General features: G+C 31.2%; 2 protein-coding genes across 4 annotated transcripts; one reads left to right on the top strand and one right to left on the bottom strand.

Annotated features, from left to right (window-relative positions):
* Window positions 1-8,717: 8,717 nt before the first annotated feature.
* Window positions 8,718-11,984, bottom strand: LOC107945350 (pentatricopeptide repeat-containing protein ELI1, chloroplastic). The gene has a single exon (XM_016879312.2). It carries the CDS (start codon window positions 10,972-10,974, stop codon window positions 9,076-9,078), a length of 1,899 nt encoding a protein of 632 aa, XP_016734801.1. The 5' UTR covers window positions 10,975-11,984; the 3' UTR covers window positions 8,718-9,075.
* Window positions 11,985-14,531: 2,547 nt separating this feature from the next.
* On the top strand, window positions 14,532-17,385 carry LOC107945351 (metal transporter Nramp3). Of its 3 annotated transcripts, none has more exons than XM_016879315.2 (5): window positions 14,532-15,185; window positions 15,347-15,483; window positions 15,591-16,033; window positions 16,151-16,243; window positions 16,793-17,385. In XM_016879315.2, the coding sequence occupies exons 1-5, from the start codon at window positions 14,659-14,661 to the stop codon at window positions 16,973-16,975; spliced, it is 1,383 nt and encodes a 460-aa protein (XP_016734804.1). In that variant the 5' UTR covers window positions 14,532-14,658; the 3' UTR covers window positions 16,976-17,385. The 3 variants fall into 3 exon arrangements, with proteins under 3 accessions (XP_016734804.1, XP_016734803.1, XP_016734805.1); XM_016879316.2 differs by having other exon boundaries at window positions 14,533-15,185; window positions 16,160-16,243; XM_016879314.2 differs by having other exon boundaries at window positions 15,591-16,243.
* Window positions 17,386-17,622: the final 237 nt, after the last annotated feature.

Raw genomic sequence — 17,622 nt, 5'->3', positions numbered from 1 at the left:
ATTTTTACAATTTTTTCTATATTTTCATGATTTATATTTTTTATAATATATATTTTTAATATATTTAATTTTATATTTTTTCATTTATAATAATTTTTATAGTTTTCTATATTTTATAATTTTTGCACTTTTATTTTTTTTATAATTTTTTAAAACGTTTATATTATAATTTTTAAATTTTTATGATTTTCTATAGTTTCTATGATTTTTTTATAATTTTTTTATAATTTGTAATGATTTTAAATATAAAACACCAATTTTTGTCACTGGGCATAATTATGGTGTGTCAAGTGATAAAATATCCAGAAAAAAGACTATCGTTATTCTGTAACGGTTAAGAGTCAAATTTTTAATTAATTATAATCCTATTGTTCAAGTACTTAATTGAATGAAGAAAAATATAGAAACTTAATTGAAATTTTTCTAAAAAAGCTTAAAAGAATTTTAACAACCTTTGACCAAATAAAAAGTATATTATTTAATTCTCCCTTCTCACATCCCCTCCTCCACCTTTTATCTAACAGAAAAAAAACCCAAGAATTTTTGTTTTTAGAAAACTATGGAAAAATCCAAAGATGATTTAGGAGCCCTTTTAGTGAGTTCTCTTATAAAAATTATATATAAACTTTTAAATATATAAATGAAATAATTAAATATTTTTAATAAAAAATCAAAATTTTCATCTTCATCAAATTCAGAGTAATTATTCATCTTCGTCTATATATAATAATTAAATATTTTATTTTAAAAAAAATAAATATATAGATAAATTGTGGGTTTCAAGATTCTTATCATAATGATTGTTTTTGTCTCCAAATCCTTTTATTCCGACGATCATAAATCCTTTGAAGTCCATCGGCTTAATAAAAGAACTCAACGATTTTGGTATTCTCGTCAATGTCGTCATCCGTGGGCATCATATTTATGAAATTATAATAATAATAATAATAATAATAATAATAATAATAATATACTAGGAAAACAATTTTAACAATAATATTTATGAAATTATAAAACAAAAACACATGGCATAATTTAATTCGTTGAGTTCTTTTTAATAGCACAATTTTAGACTAAAATCTTTAACGTTTGGATACTTTAGATATCTATAAAAAAATTTTAAATACTAAATATATTTTAAAAGTCAAATCATTTAGACTTCAATCAATTGCTATTTATGACAATATATTATTTAAAATTTAAAAAAAACTTCATTACTTAAAAAAATTATTTAAAAGTATAATGTTAATTTGTAATTAATAAACTTTAATAGTAAAATTTTAAAATGAGCGTTAACAGTTGTTCATTTATGGATTATTTTTTTTATAATAATACTTAAATATTTTTTGTGATTATAAATATATAATTTTGTCTTTACTTGTATGAAGCGATGGTTAAAGCTTTATCTGATATCCATTTGATATACTTTTTGTTGAAAAAGTTAAGTCGAATCTACCCTTAATAGGTGAAACCTGATCCATTTGGGATTAAAATAAAACTACATATTGGTATATAAAGTATTTCAAAAATGGAAGTTATAAAAAAAGGATAATGGCATATTCGCCCCTGTATTTAGTAAAATTTTTAATTTGGTACCTAAAGTTTCTAAATGTCCAATGTACCTCTTGTACTTTACTTTCGTTTTCTAAAAAGGTACTTGAGTCTATTGGCGTTAAAGTGTGATGTGGCATTACACGTGAACCACTAAAATATCGACACGTGGCAATTTTTGCAAGAAAAATGTTAGCCAATTCAAATCTAGGGGCATGATAACAATTTTACCATTTTATTTCCGAAGGCAAAAGAAAATGGTTGACATTTTTTGGGAAATAACATGTGGCTCAATTTGCCACATCACTCTTTTATGCAGTCATTTGAAGGACTAAAACACAATTATACCAAACCTTTATTTTAACTAAAATCAAATAAAAATCCCAAATTTCATCTTCTTCATCAATGACAATGTCAATATCTCTTCCCCAAAATTTTCTCTTTAAAAAAATTGATTTGGCAATAACCATCCCCAATTTGTAATCGTTAAGGTTTAGCTTTTGGTTTCATTTTTGTCACTTCTCATCCAGTGAAAGAAAAAAAAGAAAAAAAAACCAAGCAATCTTCTTCCCTATTTGAAAACCCATCTTTCAAAATCTCAAGTTTTCATGGAGATATATTTTGGCCATAATCTTTTTTGGTTTCATCCGAAAAGTGAAGAAGACTGTAACGACCCAATTTCCAGTGGTGTCAAAAAATATGGTTTTGGGACTCTATTTCCGTAAACCGAGTCTGTAAATATTAAATAAAAAAATTTAAGAAGTTACTATATAGGTGAACTGAATTCTGGATAAGTAATTTAGTCGAAATTGTGTTTAATTAGGGCCTAGGGGTAAATTGTAAAAGTCTTATCGCTATAATTTTTTAATTGGCCAAAGATTTAGGGACTTAAATTGCAGTTAACCAAGGGTCTAAAATTTCAATTATACCATGTCAAATTAAGAGCTACTGGATGGTAAGGTTAATTAAGCATTAAACTTAATTAAAATAAACTATGTTTAATTAAACTAAGATTAATTAAAACTTAATCATGTATATATATATCCAAATTCAGTGGAATGAAACAGAAACTTTCTTTCATCTTCCACCTAAAAACCGTCCACCTCCATTGAAGAGGAAAACAAAAGCCTCCAAGGGTTTTCAAAGTTTTGGTCACTAATTAGGTATTACAATGTTTTTGAGGTCATGAGAGCTTGATTTAGCTAGCCCATATACTAATGTTAAAGTTTTGAAAGATGTCATTATTGAGAATTTAAAGTTTTAGGAGTTAAATTGATAGGTTTTAAGCTTAGATGTGAAAAAGAACTAAATTGTGAAGCTAAATTAATAGTTTTTACATTAGAGACTAAAGTGAATAAAATGTAAATTTGATAGTATCAATAAGAAATAGGAGGTCTCTAATGGGTAATAGTGAAATTGTATTTCAGTTTAGAGCTTTAAATTGATAGTTAGGTTAGCCTCGATTTTAGGGACTGAATTGAATAAATTGGAAAATATGTGTGACCTTGTAATTAATTTTGATTTGAGCTTTTAATATTATGTATTGTCGAATTATTATTTGTAGTTAAAGACGACACGGGAACGTCAAGAGGGAGAGGAAAGGTGAAAGCCAACGACGAATAACTCATGTGTTCGTTTGTATTTCTATGATTTGAATTACTTGTATTGTTGCATATTTATGTTATTTTGCATGGTACGATATTGAGGTAAGTGAAATATGATTGATCAAATTGCATTGGTATGAATTTGATTGATTATCGAGATATAGGACTAAATTAAATAAAATTGAAAATAGTATAACTTAATGATAATGTAAAATTAGCTTTGAATTGTGATGACTCAACAATGTTTGTATAAATCTCTTTTGTCGGTTATAAGGCATGTACCTAGGTTGAGTCAAGTTTAATACATATTGTAACACCCCAAACCCGGTCTAAACGTTATGACCGAATCTGGCGATGTCACATTGTAACATCCCTTACCCGTATTCGACGCCGGAATAGGGTACGAGACATTACTAGAAGACATACATTTGCATACGTATTAAACCAAGTTACAAAATTTCATCCGAATTAAAACTTTTAAATTGTTAACGTGCTTTTATAATTCTTTACAGCATATCCTCGAAATATTATATTCATAACAAATAGGGCCTACGAGACCCGATATTTACTCATGTAATTCAAAGCTTCATTTCCATTTCATCCAATTCGCAATTTCTCATGTTCACAATTCAAATCAATTTCTCAATCCAATATATAGATTTCAATCATCTAAGAATATAATTCAAGTTACACGAACTTACCAGGCTAAATTGCAGAAATACCAAAATTCAGGGATATTTTGGTAATTTTCTATTTTCCTTCGAATTTCCACTCAATCTTGATATAAATTAATATTTCATTAAATTTATTAATTTAAATAATAAAACAATTCATTTCATGCAATTTGGTCATTTTTTACATTTTTACAAGTTTACCCTTAAAATATTACTTTTATTCAATTTAGTCCCTGAACCTAAAACATGCAGATTAGCCATTTTTAATGAAAACTCATGCTAGTTGAATAATCATATAATTTCCTCCTCCTCTACATTCCACATCCTTAGTGTATATAACATGCTTATATGTAACATTATCTATAATTTCACTATTTTTTTATTTGTTCATTCAAAGCTGTCCACTTCAGTCATTGTCACAAAATTATTTATATCTTGAGCTATGTAACTCTGAATTGAGATCCGTTAATTTTCTATAAAACTAGACTCATATATCTTCTTACTATAAAACTTTCAGAATTTTTGGTTTGGCCAATAAGTACAGTTTATTCTTTAAAGTCATCCCTATTCTGCTGTCTGACAGTTCTGACCCTTCTTCACTAAAAATTAATTATCTCCTCATACAGGATTTGGATGATGTTTCCGTTTGTTTCTCTTGAAAATAGACTCATTCAGTATTTTAAACATATAAATTTAAGCCCATAATTATTTTTTCTCTAATTTTTTATGATTTTCCAAATTCAGAACAGGGGAACCCGAATTCATGATTTACAATTCCATTACTTACACCGTTTCTTCTATGAGAAACTAGACTTAATAATATTTAATTCCAATTTTTTTCATCCTATAATTTGATTTCCATAATTTATGGTGATTTTTCGAAGTTAGTCTACTGCTGCTGTCTAAAACTGTTTTAGTGCAAAATGTTGATTACTAAGTTTATAACTTCCTTATTCATTTTCTCTATAATATTTTCCATCACTTTCTCTTATTTCCCTTCACTAATATATCAAGAACATAAGACTTCATTTAAGAAAACTCTAATATAACATCATTTCCATACTTTTTCAATAATAACAAACTTAAAAATATATTGAAATCTTGATGTTCTTACCTTGTCCTATTGATTTCAATCTTTAACTTGATTCTCTCTCCTCCAGCTTCTATTTCTTGAATCTAACTTGATATTCTAGCTCCCCATTGTCTCATTGTTATCTTTCTCTCTTGATGGATATGAAAATTCTTTTGATTTCTAAGTGAAAATGGTGATTTTTTTGGTGAAAGGGCCAAATTGTAAAGAAAAAAAAGTTTCTTTCTTTCTTTTCTCTTCATACATTGGATGCATATGAAGATTTTTCACCTTTCCTTCCATATATATACCAAATAGAATAATAATAAAATAATAAAATATCATTTAAAAATCAAATTAAAATATTAATAAACTAATATTTATTTAATTAATCTAAAATATCACCAACATCATCATTGCCTTCTAGATTTCTCTCTCTTCTAATTAACCATTTTGCCCTTTATAACCTTTAAAAATTCCATCCTTGAGTCATCACTTAATTTGGTAAAATTATGATTTAGTCCCTCAAAATTCTTCACCTTTTCAATTTGGTCCTAATTCATCCATTTTACTTAGTTTCTAAATTATTCCACCCTTAAAATATTTACACTATTGGTCCTTCAAATTTTTCATATTTACACTTTAACCCCTCAAATTTCGAGTACTTACTCTTGGGCAACAAAACTTTTCTCACTTTTGCGATTTAATCCTTTCTTGAATTAATATGTCATAATATAATTCCCAATATTGCCATAACTCAAAATTTTCCTTTTTGTCACTTTATTTTCTTATTTTACTATCAAGGATACCTATTTTCTTACTGTAGTAATTTTCAGGGTATTACAGTAGTAATTTTCGGGATATTACACATATTATGCTTATAAACAATTTTGGTTCAAAAGACTAATGTATAAGCTTGGTTGATTAGATATGGTTTGTAAATTGATTTAAATTTAGTATGAATATGTATATGTGCTGCAATATTAAAGTTCTTGATGATTTTCATATGAACGTGTATGTTTTAAAAGTAATGCCTTAGATTGTTAGTTTATAGGGTATAAAGCATTTGCTTATTGTTGAACTAGATTGTTAAGTACGTGAGTTTCTGCTAGATGAATGTATTTGTTAGTTGGTATAAAATTTGAATGTGTTAGAACTTGGCTGGAAAAATTGCAGGTTATTGTTCTGTATAAATTGTCAAAACAATACGGGACGTCGCGACGAGAAATGATCTATAATGTCACTAAGAGACGAGGAACCCCGTCGTCTCGACGAGGTCAACACAGTAAGTGGCGCTGCGACGTCGAGTGGCCTGGTGCCGTCACGTGACAAACTGTTTGGTGACATCATGATGTCAACCTTGTATTTTGAAACTTTTACAATTTGGTCATTCTTTGACTTTGGGTTACTATTTGAGCTTTCGTAAGCTCGTGTATAACCTGGAAATGTTTGTATATTGTATTAAATCTACATTTTGGTTGAATTTAAACATTAAATGGTATAAATTGACTGTGACTGATCGTAGTTGCTTCGGCAACAAATGTGACATCTTATATCTCGAGTCTGGCGATCGGGTCAGGTATTGAGGTGTTAGAAGAATCCCCACAAAATCAATTTTTCCAAATCGAAACCCATCAAAATCTTAATTTATAAATTTTATTTCCCCAAATAGTAATTGAAACTAAAATCCTAAAAGTTGGATGTTCTCTTCATAAATAAAAATGGGTGTTTGAAATCGAAACCCCTAAAGATTCTGAAATGAAAACATTACCAGGGCCATCAATGGCAATGCCAAGGAAGTCAAAACTTGGAACAAGATTTGCCACCACGGCTGGGGTGAAGGACTTGACAATGGTGAAAATAGGCTCAAGCTCTGTGATAGTGGTGGTGGAAAATGAAGGTTTGCATTTGAAAATGAGGACTCTTTTTAGTTATGGAAAAAGGGAAATCAATGGGTTTTGGGATTAAAATTAGAAGCATATTACAAAAAGATTTTAATGAAGTTTTATTTTTTTTCTTTCTTTTTTTTTTTTGCCTTGAAAAAGGGTAAAATTGTTTCAAAGCCCCTTGACTTGACTTGGCTTTTTTTTTTGCAAAAATGTGAAATGTGGCGTGATAAGAGTTGCCCATGTGTCCTAACATGTCAAGCATTAACGTAGTTAGACCCCGTTATCTTTTTAGAAGACAGAAGTAAAATACAAGGGACACATTGGACATTTTGAAACTTTAGATATCACATTTGAAAATATTACTAAAGTAAAGGGGGCAAATATCGCATTATCCCAAAAAAGAAAATGAAAACTTACCCATTTTGGAAAATGATGCTTGACCATATAGGCGGGATGACATTTACAAAAGTAAAGAAGTTATGGCGATGAAAACTTTAATGACATCCCACCATTAATAATAAATAAAAAATGGATTCGGTCATTTTTGTTTCATTCTATGACCAGTTTATTGTGCATATATACACTAGTTTTTGTTGTTTTTACTTGGACGATGTTAGGTGAGTTGTATTTAGGGGTGAGTATTTGATTGAGTTGAGTTGAGTTGAGTTGAATTGAGTTAGTCGAGTTGATGAATTATATTTTAGCAATTGAATTCAATTTGAATTTTTTATTTTAATCTAATCTAATCGAGTTGAGTCGAGTTAACGAATCATATTATTTATACTCAATGTTATGTTTACATGGACCGATTATTTAACTAGTAGATGAAATACAAAATTATTTAACTACATAAACAATATAATTGTTTTGTCTTTTAACTTAATGAGTAAACATTTATCAAAAGGACGTAATTTTTCCTTTTAACTTAATGATTTTGACTTTTAATTTTAGAAAATGTAAACATTTATCAAAACGACGTAGTTTTGCCCTTTCTTATTCGGATCTTTGGATAACTCGAATTGTATAATTCATATTCAAGTTAAACCGAAAAACTTAATTTTTTTATTCGAGTTTATCCGAATAACTTGATTAACTCAAATAACTCGAACTATTTAATTCAATTTTTTAATTTTTTATCGAATTTTTCAAATCGAATCGAATTTTGCTCAGCTCTAATTGTATATATTATTTAAATTACTTTTAATTACATTTCATGATTAAAAAATTAAAACATAATACTATAAATGTTTAATTTTAAATTTTGAGATTAGAATGATTTCCATTCTATGAGAATTTTTATTTTTACAAAAGCAACAAAAAAAAACAAAGGAAAAATTAAATGGTACATCGAATATTAAAATTTACAAAAAGTTAATTTTTTAATGAAAATATCAACAAAAATATTAATTTTTTAATAATGTCAGCGTGTTAACTCGTGTAATAGTCCATATGTACTTCATGCTAACATTGCACTATTTAAATAATTTAAAAATTACAATAATATTAAAAAATTCAAAATCCAACAAAATTTCATAAAAATTAAAAAATATATGAAGTACATGTGAATTGCCATACAAGTTATCATATTTAAAATTTTAATATTTTAGTCAGTATTTTCGTTTTAAATAATAATTTGACTTTTTTGAAAAGTTAATAGTCAAATTCGACTCTTTTTAAAAAGTTAAAAACTAAATTTAATTTAAAAAAAGAAAAGGACTAAATTGAAAGAAAATGTAATTGTTAACAAAATTTTGGCATTATACCTAAAAGTAATGGCTAAATAAAAACAATAAAATTAAATTAATTGTAAAATTAGATGAAATTATTATTTATTGTGATTAATAGTATAATATACTAGCGAATCGAGACCTAAAATTATTTCCTTTTTTGCATAAAACTTTATTTTAGATTCTATATACACACGATAGCATAGTTTAATTTCGTTTATCTAGATTTTTTGTTCTTTAAATAAAACACTCGAGCCCAACAAATACATGGACATATTAAATATGGTTATACACATATTAAAATCTTTAAAAATAAAAATCAATATACTCGTTGGATTCATCCTCGATGGTTCAGTCATGTAAATTTCCTTCTCTCCCACCCTTTCGCATTTAAAACACTGAATCAATGACCTCAAGAAGACGCCTAAAATAAGATGGCCTAATCCCATTCTACGGCAAGTTCGTCTTACTAAACCAAAGGGCATCAGTTTTGAGCGTCTAATTCAATTCTAGCTTCTGTATTTCAACAAAACTAGAATGTTGGTCTAACTTTTTTATTGATCACCAGTAGTCCCCGCAAGAACATGAACCATTCACAAAATGGTGGAACCTATTCCGATCCCTCATTACAATTTTACGGCCGGTGATCTTAGAAATCAACTTGGTCACGGCATGGCAATCTGAACACACCCGGAGGTTTTTTACGATCTTGATAGGGGTCCCCGGTTGAGTGCTGATTAGACCATATGCAAGCGCCAGCTTCTCACTGTGAACTTCAAGTGACTGCTCTTTTTGTTCATCCCCTATGTCATGTAGTACAATCTCTGTTTGTGGGGTGTAACCATGAGCTTTGAGCCAACCATTCATTGCCTCTAACATCTCATATATTTCTTTGGTTTTTGGATGTTTCAAATTCCCAGCAAGGAACTCATGAACCCTATTGTGCACTTCAATTGAGCTACAACCAGGCTCCTTCTGCACTCCACTGTCTTTCATCAAGGTCCTTATCCTCGCCACCTCTTCCCAATCGCCTTTTGCAGCATACATGTTGGAAAGAAGAATATAAGTCCCTGAATTAGCAAGATTGTGGCTGACAAGATACTCTGCTATTTTCTCTCCCAATTCAAGATTACCATGTAACCTACATGCCCCAAGCAAAGCTCCCCACAAGATGGGATCAGGCTCTACCTTCATGTTCCTCACAAGCTCATATGCCTCTTCTAATCGACCAGCACGACCAAGAAGGTTTACCATACATCCATAATGTTCGATCTTGGGTTCGATCTCATACTCCTCTCTCATTGCATTGAAAAAACTCCATCCCTCTTTGACCAAACCAGCGTGACCACATGCACCCAAAACACCAATGAAAGTAATATCAGTAGGGCGCAAACCAATCCTGCACATTTCATGAAACAACTCCAATGCATCTTGGCTGAAACCGTGCAAGGCATACCCTATAATCATCGAATTCCATGCAACAACATCCTTATAATAAATCTTATCGAACACTAATCTTGCATCCTCCAGGCTCCCACATTTGCTATACATATCAATCAAAGCAGTAGCAACACGAACACTCACTTGAATATCATTATTTTGCATATAGGAATGAAGCCATCTGCCTGACTCTAAAGCTCCAAGCTGACCACAAGCTGATAAAACAGTTAGTATAGTGATTTCATTAGGCCTAGCTTTCGCTGCCAACATTCGCCTGAAAAGCACCAAAGCTTCCTTGGGCATTCCATGTTGAGTATACCCATCGATCATCACATTCCAACATACCACATCCTTCTTCACCATTCCATCAAACAGCAACCTTGCCTCCTTAAGCTCCCCGTGTTTCGCGTAACAAGTTAGCATCGTGGTCAAAGAAACTAAACTCTTCTCTGGCATTCTCTCGAACACGAGACGGGCGGACCCAACGTCACCCCCTCTCGCGTAAACATCGACTAGACCTGTCTTTACATACAAATCTGAATCAAACCCAAGTTTGATAACTTGAGAATGAAGCATTTTTCCATGCTCAAGAGAACAAGATTTCAATATGGAAGAGAAAGTGAACTCATTAGGCTGCACACCTTCAAATAACATTTGCGTATAGATAAATAAAGCTTCTTGGGAGAGACCATGGAGGGCGTGGGCGTTAATGATAGAAGTGTAGAAAAAGATGTTGGGGTTGAGAGTTCGATTGAAGAGAGCGAGTGAATAGTCGAGACGGCCTCGAGAAGAGTAAGAGCGTTGAAGCTTGAAATTTAGGATGGGGTGTTGATGAAGGCCGTGGCGGAGAAGAGCTGCGTGGATTTGGAGCAAGTGATGGATGGAGCTGGATTTATCTAAAAGAAGAGCTAGCTTGTCTGGTGATGGTGGAAAGTTGGTGACGGCGGCGAATGAGAGAGTGCTACGGTTTATGGAGGGTGTTGGCAGTGGAGGAGAAGTGAAAAGCAGGGCTGAGGACATGCTTGAATGAAGCAAAGTCTCAACAATTCAGGCACTCACAAGCTTTTGATAAGCATTTTGATTTACAGAGTATACTCATAGATCTGCTTGCTTTGTACTTTTACCTTATCCAACATAGATTTCAAACAAACTTGAGTCGAGTGGAACAGAAGTACCTAACAAGTTCAGATTATGCTTGCATCTAATTTTATATTTTTGCTTGAAATTTTAATCTTACGATTTCAAATTATCGAATACATAACATTTGATTATTTGAAGACTGAACGGATAACAAGCAAAAAATACTTATTTGGGTACAACTCAGACTCTAGATCTTTGAGTCCCCATATTTGAGTCCATTAGAGACTACATTACCAATATCACATAAGGCGGCCCAAAGAAGAAGACCACAAAGTTAAGAAGGCCCACGCTGGAATGTTGGAGAGAAATCCCCTATTTCAATGCTCGTGCACCCTAAGCTTCCAACACGAAATTGACACCTACCACCTATTAAGCTCTTAATAAGAGCGTAACGTTTGAATCTCTAGTTGTCTCCAATCATCTTATAAATGGCAACCCCCTTCACCATTTATAACCATCTCATAAGTCCCCAAATCACATGGTTTATCTCTTTTCTCTCTTCAATATGTTTGACTTGAGCATCAGGGTGTGGAATGAAAGTTTTACAATTCCCTTCTTGCAAGTTCAAGAAAGCAATCCGGAGAGTTGGTAAGCCCTTATAATTGCTAGCAAATTATGGGAAAAGCCTTCAATTGCACCAATATCTCACAGGGAGCATTAGCCATGAGTCCTTCGCATCGTAGAAGGAGTCTCAGATGTCTACAAGCTATTCGGAATTTCAAGGATTGTTGGAAGAATCCGGTTTAAAAAACAATTTATATTTATAGTGAAAGTTTAAAATTTTTTAAAACCGACTTAATTTGTGATATTTATAGTAATAAACTTTTATCAATAAGTACTCATGTTTTGTGCGAGTTGAATTCAAGTCGATCCTGATTTTCAACCGAATGACATTCTCTACTATCCTCATACCACGAAATATGTCGAGTGTGGGCTCAAGCAATACCAACCAAACACAGAATACGAAACTTACTTTCAATATGAAAGTAATTCTCTCAATAAAAAACCAATAAATATCGTAATTTCCAAAAATTAAAATTTATTCTAAATAAATAAACTACCACTATTATAACACCTTATACCCGACCCGATCGAAGGATCCGGATACAAAGTATCATATCTACTAACTGGACTAAGACAACAACTAAGCATTTAAAATCATACTTATTTTCAAAAATTGCCAAAAACATTTTTGCCAAAATTTTAAGTAATTGGTCTTTTTTTTAATACTTTTTTATTTTTAAATTTTTTTAATGATTTATTTAATTGAACTAAACAGAACAATTGAACTGGTAGAATCAATGGCCTAGTTAGTTCAACTATTGGTCCAGTTTTAAAAACCTTGGTTAAAATATTTTATATTGATATGCTAATATTTGTAATTGTTGGATAATGAAATTTTAGTTGATAGTTTCTAATTGTACCAAAAATACTTTATATCATAACATAGTTAGCACACACTTTTCAACTTTTTAAGTCCATGTACTATACTTAGAAAATTAGAGATAAAAATTTTACAAAAATAATTTATTGATAAAAATAAAAGGGTCCTGCAACTATTGTTTTATTTGCAGAGGATCAAGAACATTTTACTCAACATGAAATTGATCCTAACAATTTGATGACTATTCTCATTATCCAAATATTGGTCTAATGTCATGTGTTCATTATGCTTTTAAGTGTTTAAATAATTTTTTTTTATAATTTTTAATTTTTCTAATTTTTAATAATTTTATAATTTATTAGATTTTTATTATTTATAAGTTTTTATAAGATTTAAATATTTTAAATATGCTTTATTAATTTTTTTTATAATTTATTAGAATTTTATAAATTTTATAATTTTTTGAGTAAACTATCAAAATAGTCACTTTTGTTTACCTTAGGTTATATTTTAGTCACTTATGTTTGAAATGTTACGTTTTAGTCACTTATGTTATCGCGTTGTAACATTTTAGTCACTGAGCCGTTAATTGTCGTTAACGATGTAACGATAAGCTGACGTGACACGTTAAATCATCATTTCAAACAAAAATTTTAGGTTAATTTACGCAATCGGTCCCCGTATTTTTTTGTTTTGAGCAATTTAATTTTTTTCTTTTATTTTTTAACTTTCTTTTTTTCCTTTATTTTCCATTCCCTTCTGCTTCTCCATCTGTTTTCCTCCTTTTTCCATTTCTTTTAACGTAGTTTTTCTATGTTTTCCATTTGTTAAAACTAGTCCCAATACTTTTTTTTAACAATTTAATTTTTTCGAGTAAGACAAGCTTGTGGACTAGTTTTAACAAATGAAAAATATGGAAAAACTACGTTAAAAGAAATGAAAAAAAGGAGAAAAACAGAGGGAGAAGCAGAAGAGAATGGAAAATAAAAAAAAGAAAGTTAAAAGAACATAAAAGAAAAAAAATTAAATTGCTCAAAATGGAAAAAAATATAAGGATCAATTGTAGAATTTCTCCTAAAATTTTCATTTAAAATGATGATTTAACGTGCCACCTTAGCTTACCATTACACTGTTAATGGCTTAGTGACTAAAATGTTACAACATGATAACGTAAGTGACTAAAACATAACATTTCAAACATAAGTGACTAAAATGTGACCTAAGGCAAACAAAAGTGACTATTTTGATAGTTTACTCTAATTTTTTATAATCTTTATGTTTTTTAATATTTTTAATGAACAAATATAAGATTAAACTATAAACTCACACGTGCCACTATTTTATTGGTCTGCCAATTAATTTTAACGGTCAACATAATCAAATATAAAAACTATTATCGAAAGCTCAATTGATTGTAAATTTAGTGAAGGGCTAAATTTATTTATTTATTTTTTTTTCTTAAACGCATTTTGTAGCTATAAGTTTAAAAAAATTTATATTTCAATCCAAAAAGCTCATAGAGAAAAAACAGAGTCATGACATGAAATCGAGTTGAATTTAACCTATAAGAAATTTGTTAAAATATGCTCTATATTCTTCATATATTTATAATTTAGTTCTTATATTTTTATTTTTAAAATTTTAATCTCTCTACTTTTAAGATTTAAAATTATAAATCTAATTATTAATATTGTTAATTCTTATGTTAAATTTAAATCTATTACAATTTCTTTTAAATGATTATAAGTGAGTAATTTTTTTTTATTTCAAAATGTTACATTAATGAACTTAATATAATAATTTTAACGTATTTCCTGATAAATAGATTAAAACTCAAATGTAAGATTGGATTTAAAATTAAAAATTTGATTCGATTAAACCTTTCTACTTTAAAGAAATTTTACAATTTTTATGCTGAAGTTTAAATTCTATCATTTTTATTCTAGAAATTTGCTAGCCATTGCATTTATGTATGTGGCAAATTGCCAAGAATCCCATAAATATATAGTATATGGTAAAAAAATAAATAAATAAAAAGAAGTGAAGGCACTAAAGGCGAAAAAGGAAAGCCCACGAGCAATGGTGGGAAGGAACGGTAGTTGTCCTTTTCGTTTTAGTTTTGTTCAAACCAAGTCCAAAAGCCAAAAGCACCCTCCACTAGACGCTGCCTACACCCCAACATGCAACCGGAAGACAATAAGGTTCCGTTACTATCCGATCAAGACTCGGACGAGGATGTTGCCTACGACTCCGGTGAAAAGGTCCACATCCTTGGAATCAACGAACCAGACGATGAAGCTTCACTGGGTGTCGTCCCACCTTTTTCCTGGAAAAAGCTTTGGCTTTTCACCGGACCCGGTTTTTTAATGTCAATAGCGTTTTTGGACCCTGGGAATTTAGAAGGCGATCTCCAAGCCGGAGCTATAGCCGGTTACTCTTTACTGTGGCTGTTGATGTGGGCTACGGCTATGGGGTTGTTGGTTCAGTTGTTGGCTGCAAGGCTTGGTGTGGCGACAGGGAAACACTTGGCTGAGCTTTGTAGCGAAGAGTACCCGACTTGGGATAGGATGGTTTTGTGGGTGATGGCAGAGCTGGCTTTGGTTGGAGCTGATATACAGGAAGTCATTGGAAGTGTTATTGCTATTAAGATTTTGAGTAATGGTGCTTTGCCTTTGTGGGCTGGAGTTCTTATTACGGCTAGTGATTGGTTAGTGTTCTTGTTGATATTTGGAGTTATTATTATTGTTGTTAGAAGTATTTGTGTGCATTAAAGGTTGCTTCTTTATGATATACGATGTCTGAATTTTCAAGGTTTTCGGTTTATTTTGTATGCTCACCTGGTTCTTCGTTTTCTTTGGCTTGTTACAGTTTTATCTTCTTGTTTCTTGAAAACTATGGAGTGAGGAAGCTGGAAGCATTTTTTGCTGTCCTTATTGCAACAATGGCCGTCTCATTTGCTTGGATGGTCGGTGAAACAAAACCAAGTGGCACCGAGCTTCTTCACGGTGACTAACTCGGCTCCATTGTAGCAAATTCCATGCTTCATATATCTCAATAAATTTCATTTAGTATTGCAGTTCACTGATGCTCAAATGGTTTCATATTTTCACAGGTGTTTCGGTTCCAAAACTCAGCTCCAAAACCATCAAGCAGGCTGTGGGAGTTGTGGGCTGCATTATTATGCCTCACAATGTATTCTTGCACTCTGCTCTAGTGCAATCACGCGAAATCGATCGTAACAAGAAAGGCCAGGTGCAAGAAGCTCTCAATTATTACTCGATCGAGTCGACTGCTGCACTTATAATTTCATTTATAATCAACCTGTTTGTTACCACTGTCTTTGCTAAAGCATTTTATGACACAGAAATAGCCACTGGTATTGGTCTTGGGAATGCAGGCCAGTATCTTGAAGAAAAATATGGAGGCGGGTTACTCCCCACTTTGTATATTTGGGCTATTGGGTTGTTAGTAGCTGGACAAAGTAGCACTATTACAGGCACTTATGCAGGGCAGTTCATCATGGGAGGCTTCTTGAAGCTGAAGTTGAAAAAATGGGTAAGAGCTTTGATCACAAGGAGTTGTGCAATTATTCCTACTATTATAGTTGCTCTTGTTTTCGATTCGTCTGAAGCAGCCCTTGATACATTGAACGAATGGCTTAATGTGCTTCAGTCATTTCAGATCCCTTTTGCTCTTATCCCACTTCTTTGTCTGGTATCCAAAGAACAAATCATGGGTGCCTTCAGAATTGGCCATGTACTCAAGGTATGCTGCTATTCTCCTTGTGTTGCACCTTGCTAATACATTAACCCGTCTCTCCTGCCACTGACTGTGGCATGAGCTATATAAATGCGAAATCGGTTCATTGAAAACGATGTAGCGACCCTGATAGCAGTTAGAACTTCTTCCATTCCATCTTTTAGCAGGGGACAATGTACAACTTTTGTTGTCTAAAAGCTACCTCTTGAGAGTTCTAGTTTCATTACATTTTCCATTCATATACACTGTTATACTGGGATTCCTTGAAGCCATTGATATAACCTAGCTCTTTTTCTACACCTAGTCATGAACTAAGTGCTTGTACCGTTCCATCACGCAAACTATAGACTCATGCTATTTTATAAGTTCCACTTATTTGGTGATCAACATCTTCATACCTGCTTCAGTTCATCAATATTTTCCCTACTAAGCATAGAAAAGGAAATGTCAGTGAGTGATGATTGCCTTATCAACACTCAAAGTAATGTGGTTACTGCATGTAGATCCTGTCAATAAAGAATTCGCCTTGTTTACGTTTTCCCCTCTCTTCTGCAGACAGTGGCATGGATTGTGGCAGCGCTGGTGATCGTGATCAACGGGTATCTTTTACTCAATTTCTTCTCCTCCGAAGTGAGTGGCCAAATGTTCACAAGCATAGTGTCTGCCTTTACAGGCGCAAATCTTGCATTTATAATTTACCTTGTTTCTCGAGGCTTTTCGTTGTTTGATACTCCCTAAAGCGGCATATCGAATCAAAGAAGTCGATCTTAGACACCCTTGGCAAGGCATGGTATCAGAAAGCTCGAAACACCTTACACCTACTACCAAATGCCAATATTGATGAAAGCCTCCTAGTGGGATTACTGTTTGAAACAACAGTGTTGTAAACAATAGATTTATCATATCTTGCTGGATACAGAGGATTGGAGTGAGTGTGACTCTTAACAAAAACATTCTTTTCAACCATTTCAAGGAACCAAACACTGTAATTTTGAAAATCTACCTCAAACTTTGTCCAAGCCGGATATACATGAACAGCTTTTCAACAAAACATGTATTTCAATTTACTGTTGCATTTCTTTGTTTTTTTTATTTATTTATTGTAATCTGATTTTAGAAATTTCTACTAATATTAGGATTGCTTTTAACAAATTGCTTTTTTTTTCTTCATATTCTTTGATTCTAAAATATCTATTAATATTGCGACTGCTTTCAAAAGATTGAAACACCAATATTTCGTATTGCTTGTACTTGAATAATCTACTCTAAATAAAATATATATTACTCAGAAAATAAAATGTTAAAATTTTGAATTTTTTCATAGTTTTTACAAATGGTTTAATAATGATTAAATTTTTTTATTAGCATTTTATTTGAATTTTTAA

This window comes from Gossypium hirsutum, chromosome D12 (assembly GCF_007990345.1).
Source record: "Gossypium hirsutum isolate 1008001.06 chromosome D12, Gossypium_hirsutum_v2.1, whole genome shotgun sequence".
Classification (NCBI taxonomy): Eukaryota; Viridiplantae; Streptophyta; class Magnoliopsida; order Malvales; family Malvaceae; genus Gossypium; species Gossypium hirsutum.
This window is presented reverse-complemented; position numbering and strand designations above follow the sequence as displayed.

What these genes read in the sequence shown, in the direction of transcription:
- LOC107945351 (XM_016879314.2), top strand. Translation starts at nt 14,659, where the DNA reads ATGCAACCGGAAGACAATAAGGTTCCGTTACTATCCGATCAAGACTCG. An exon ending in CTTATTACGGCTAGTGATTG is followed by an intron (nt 15,186 to 15,346) that starts GTTAGTGTTCTT and finishes GGCTTGTTACAG; the next exon opens with TTTTATCTTCTTGTTTCTTG. An exon ending in TGGCACCGAGCTTCTTCACG is followed by an intron (nt 15,484 to 15,590) that starts GTGACTAACTCG and finishes ATATTTTCACAG; the next exon opens with GTGTTTCGGTTCCAAAACTC.
- LOC107945350 (XM_016879312.2), bottom strand. Translation starts at nt 10,974, where the DNA reads ATGTCCTCAGCCCTGCTTTTCACTTCTCCTCCACTGCCAACACCCTCC.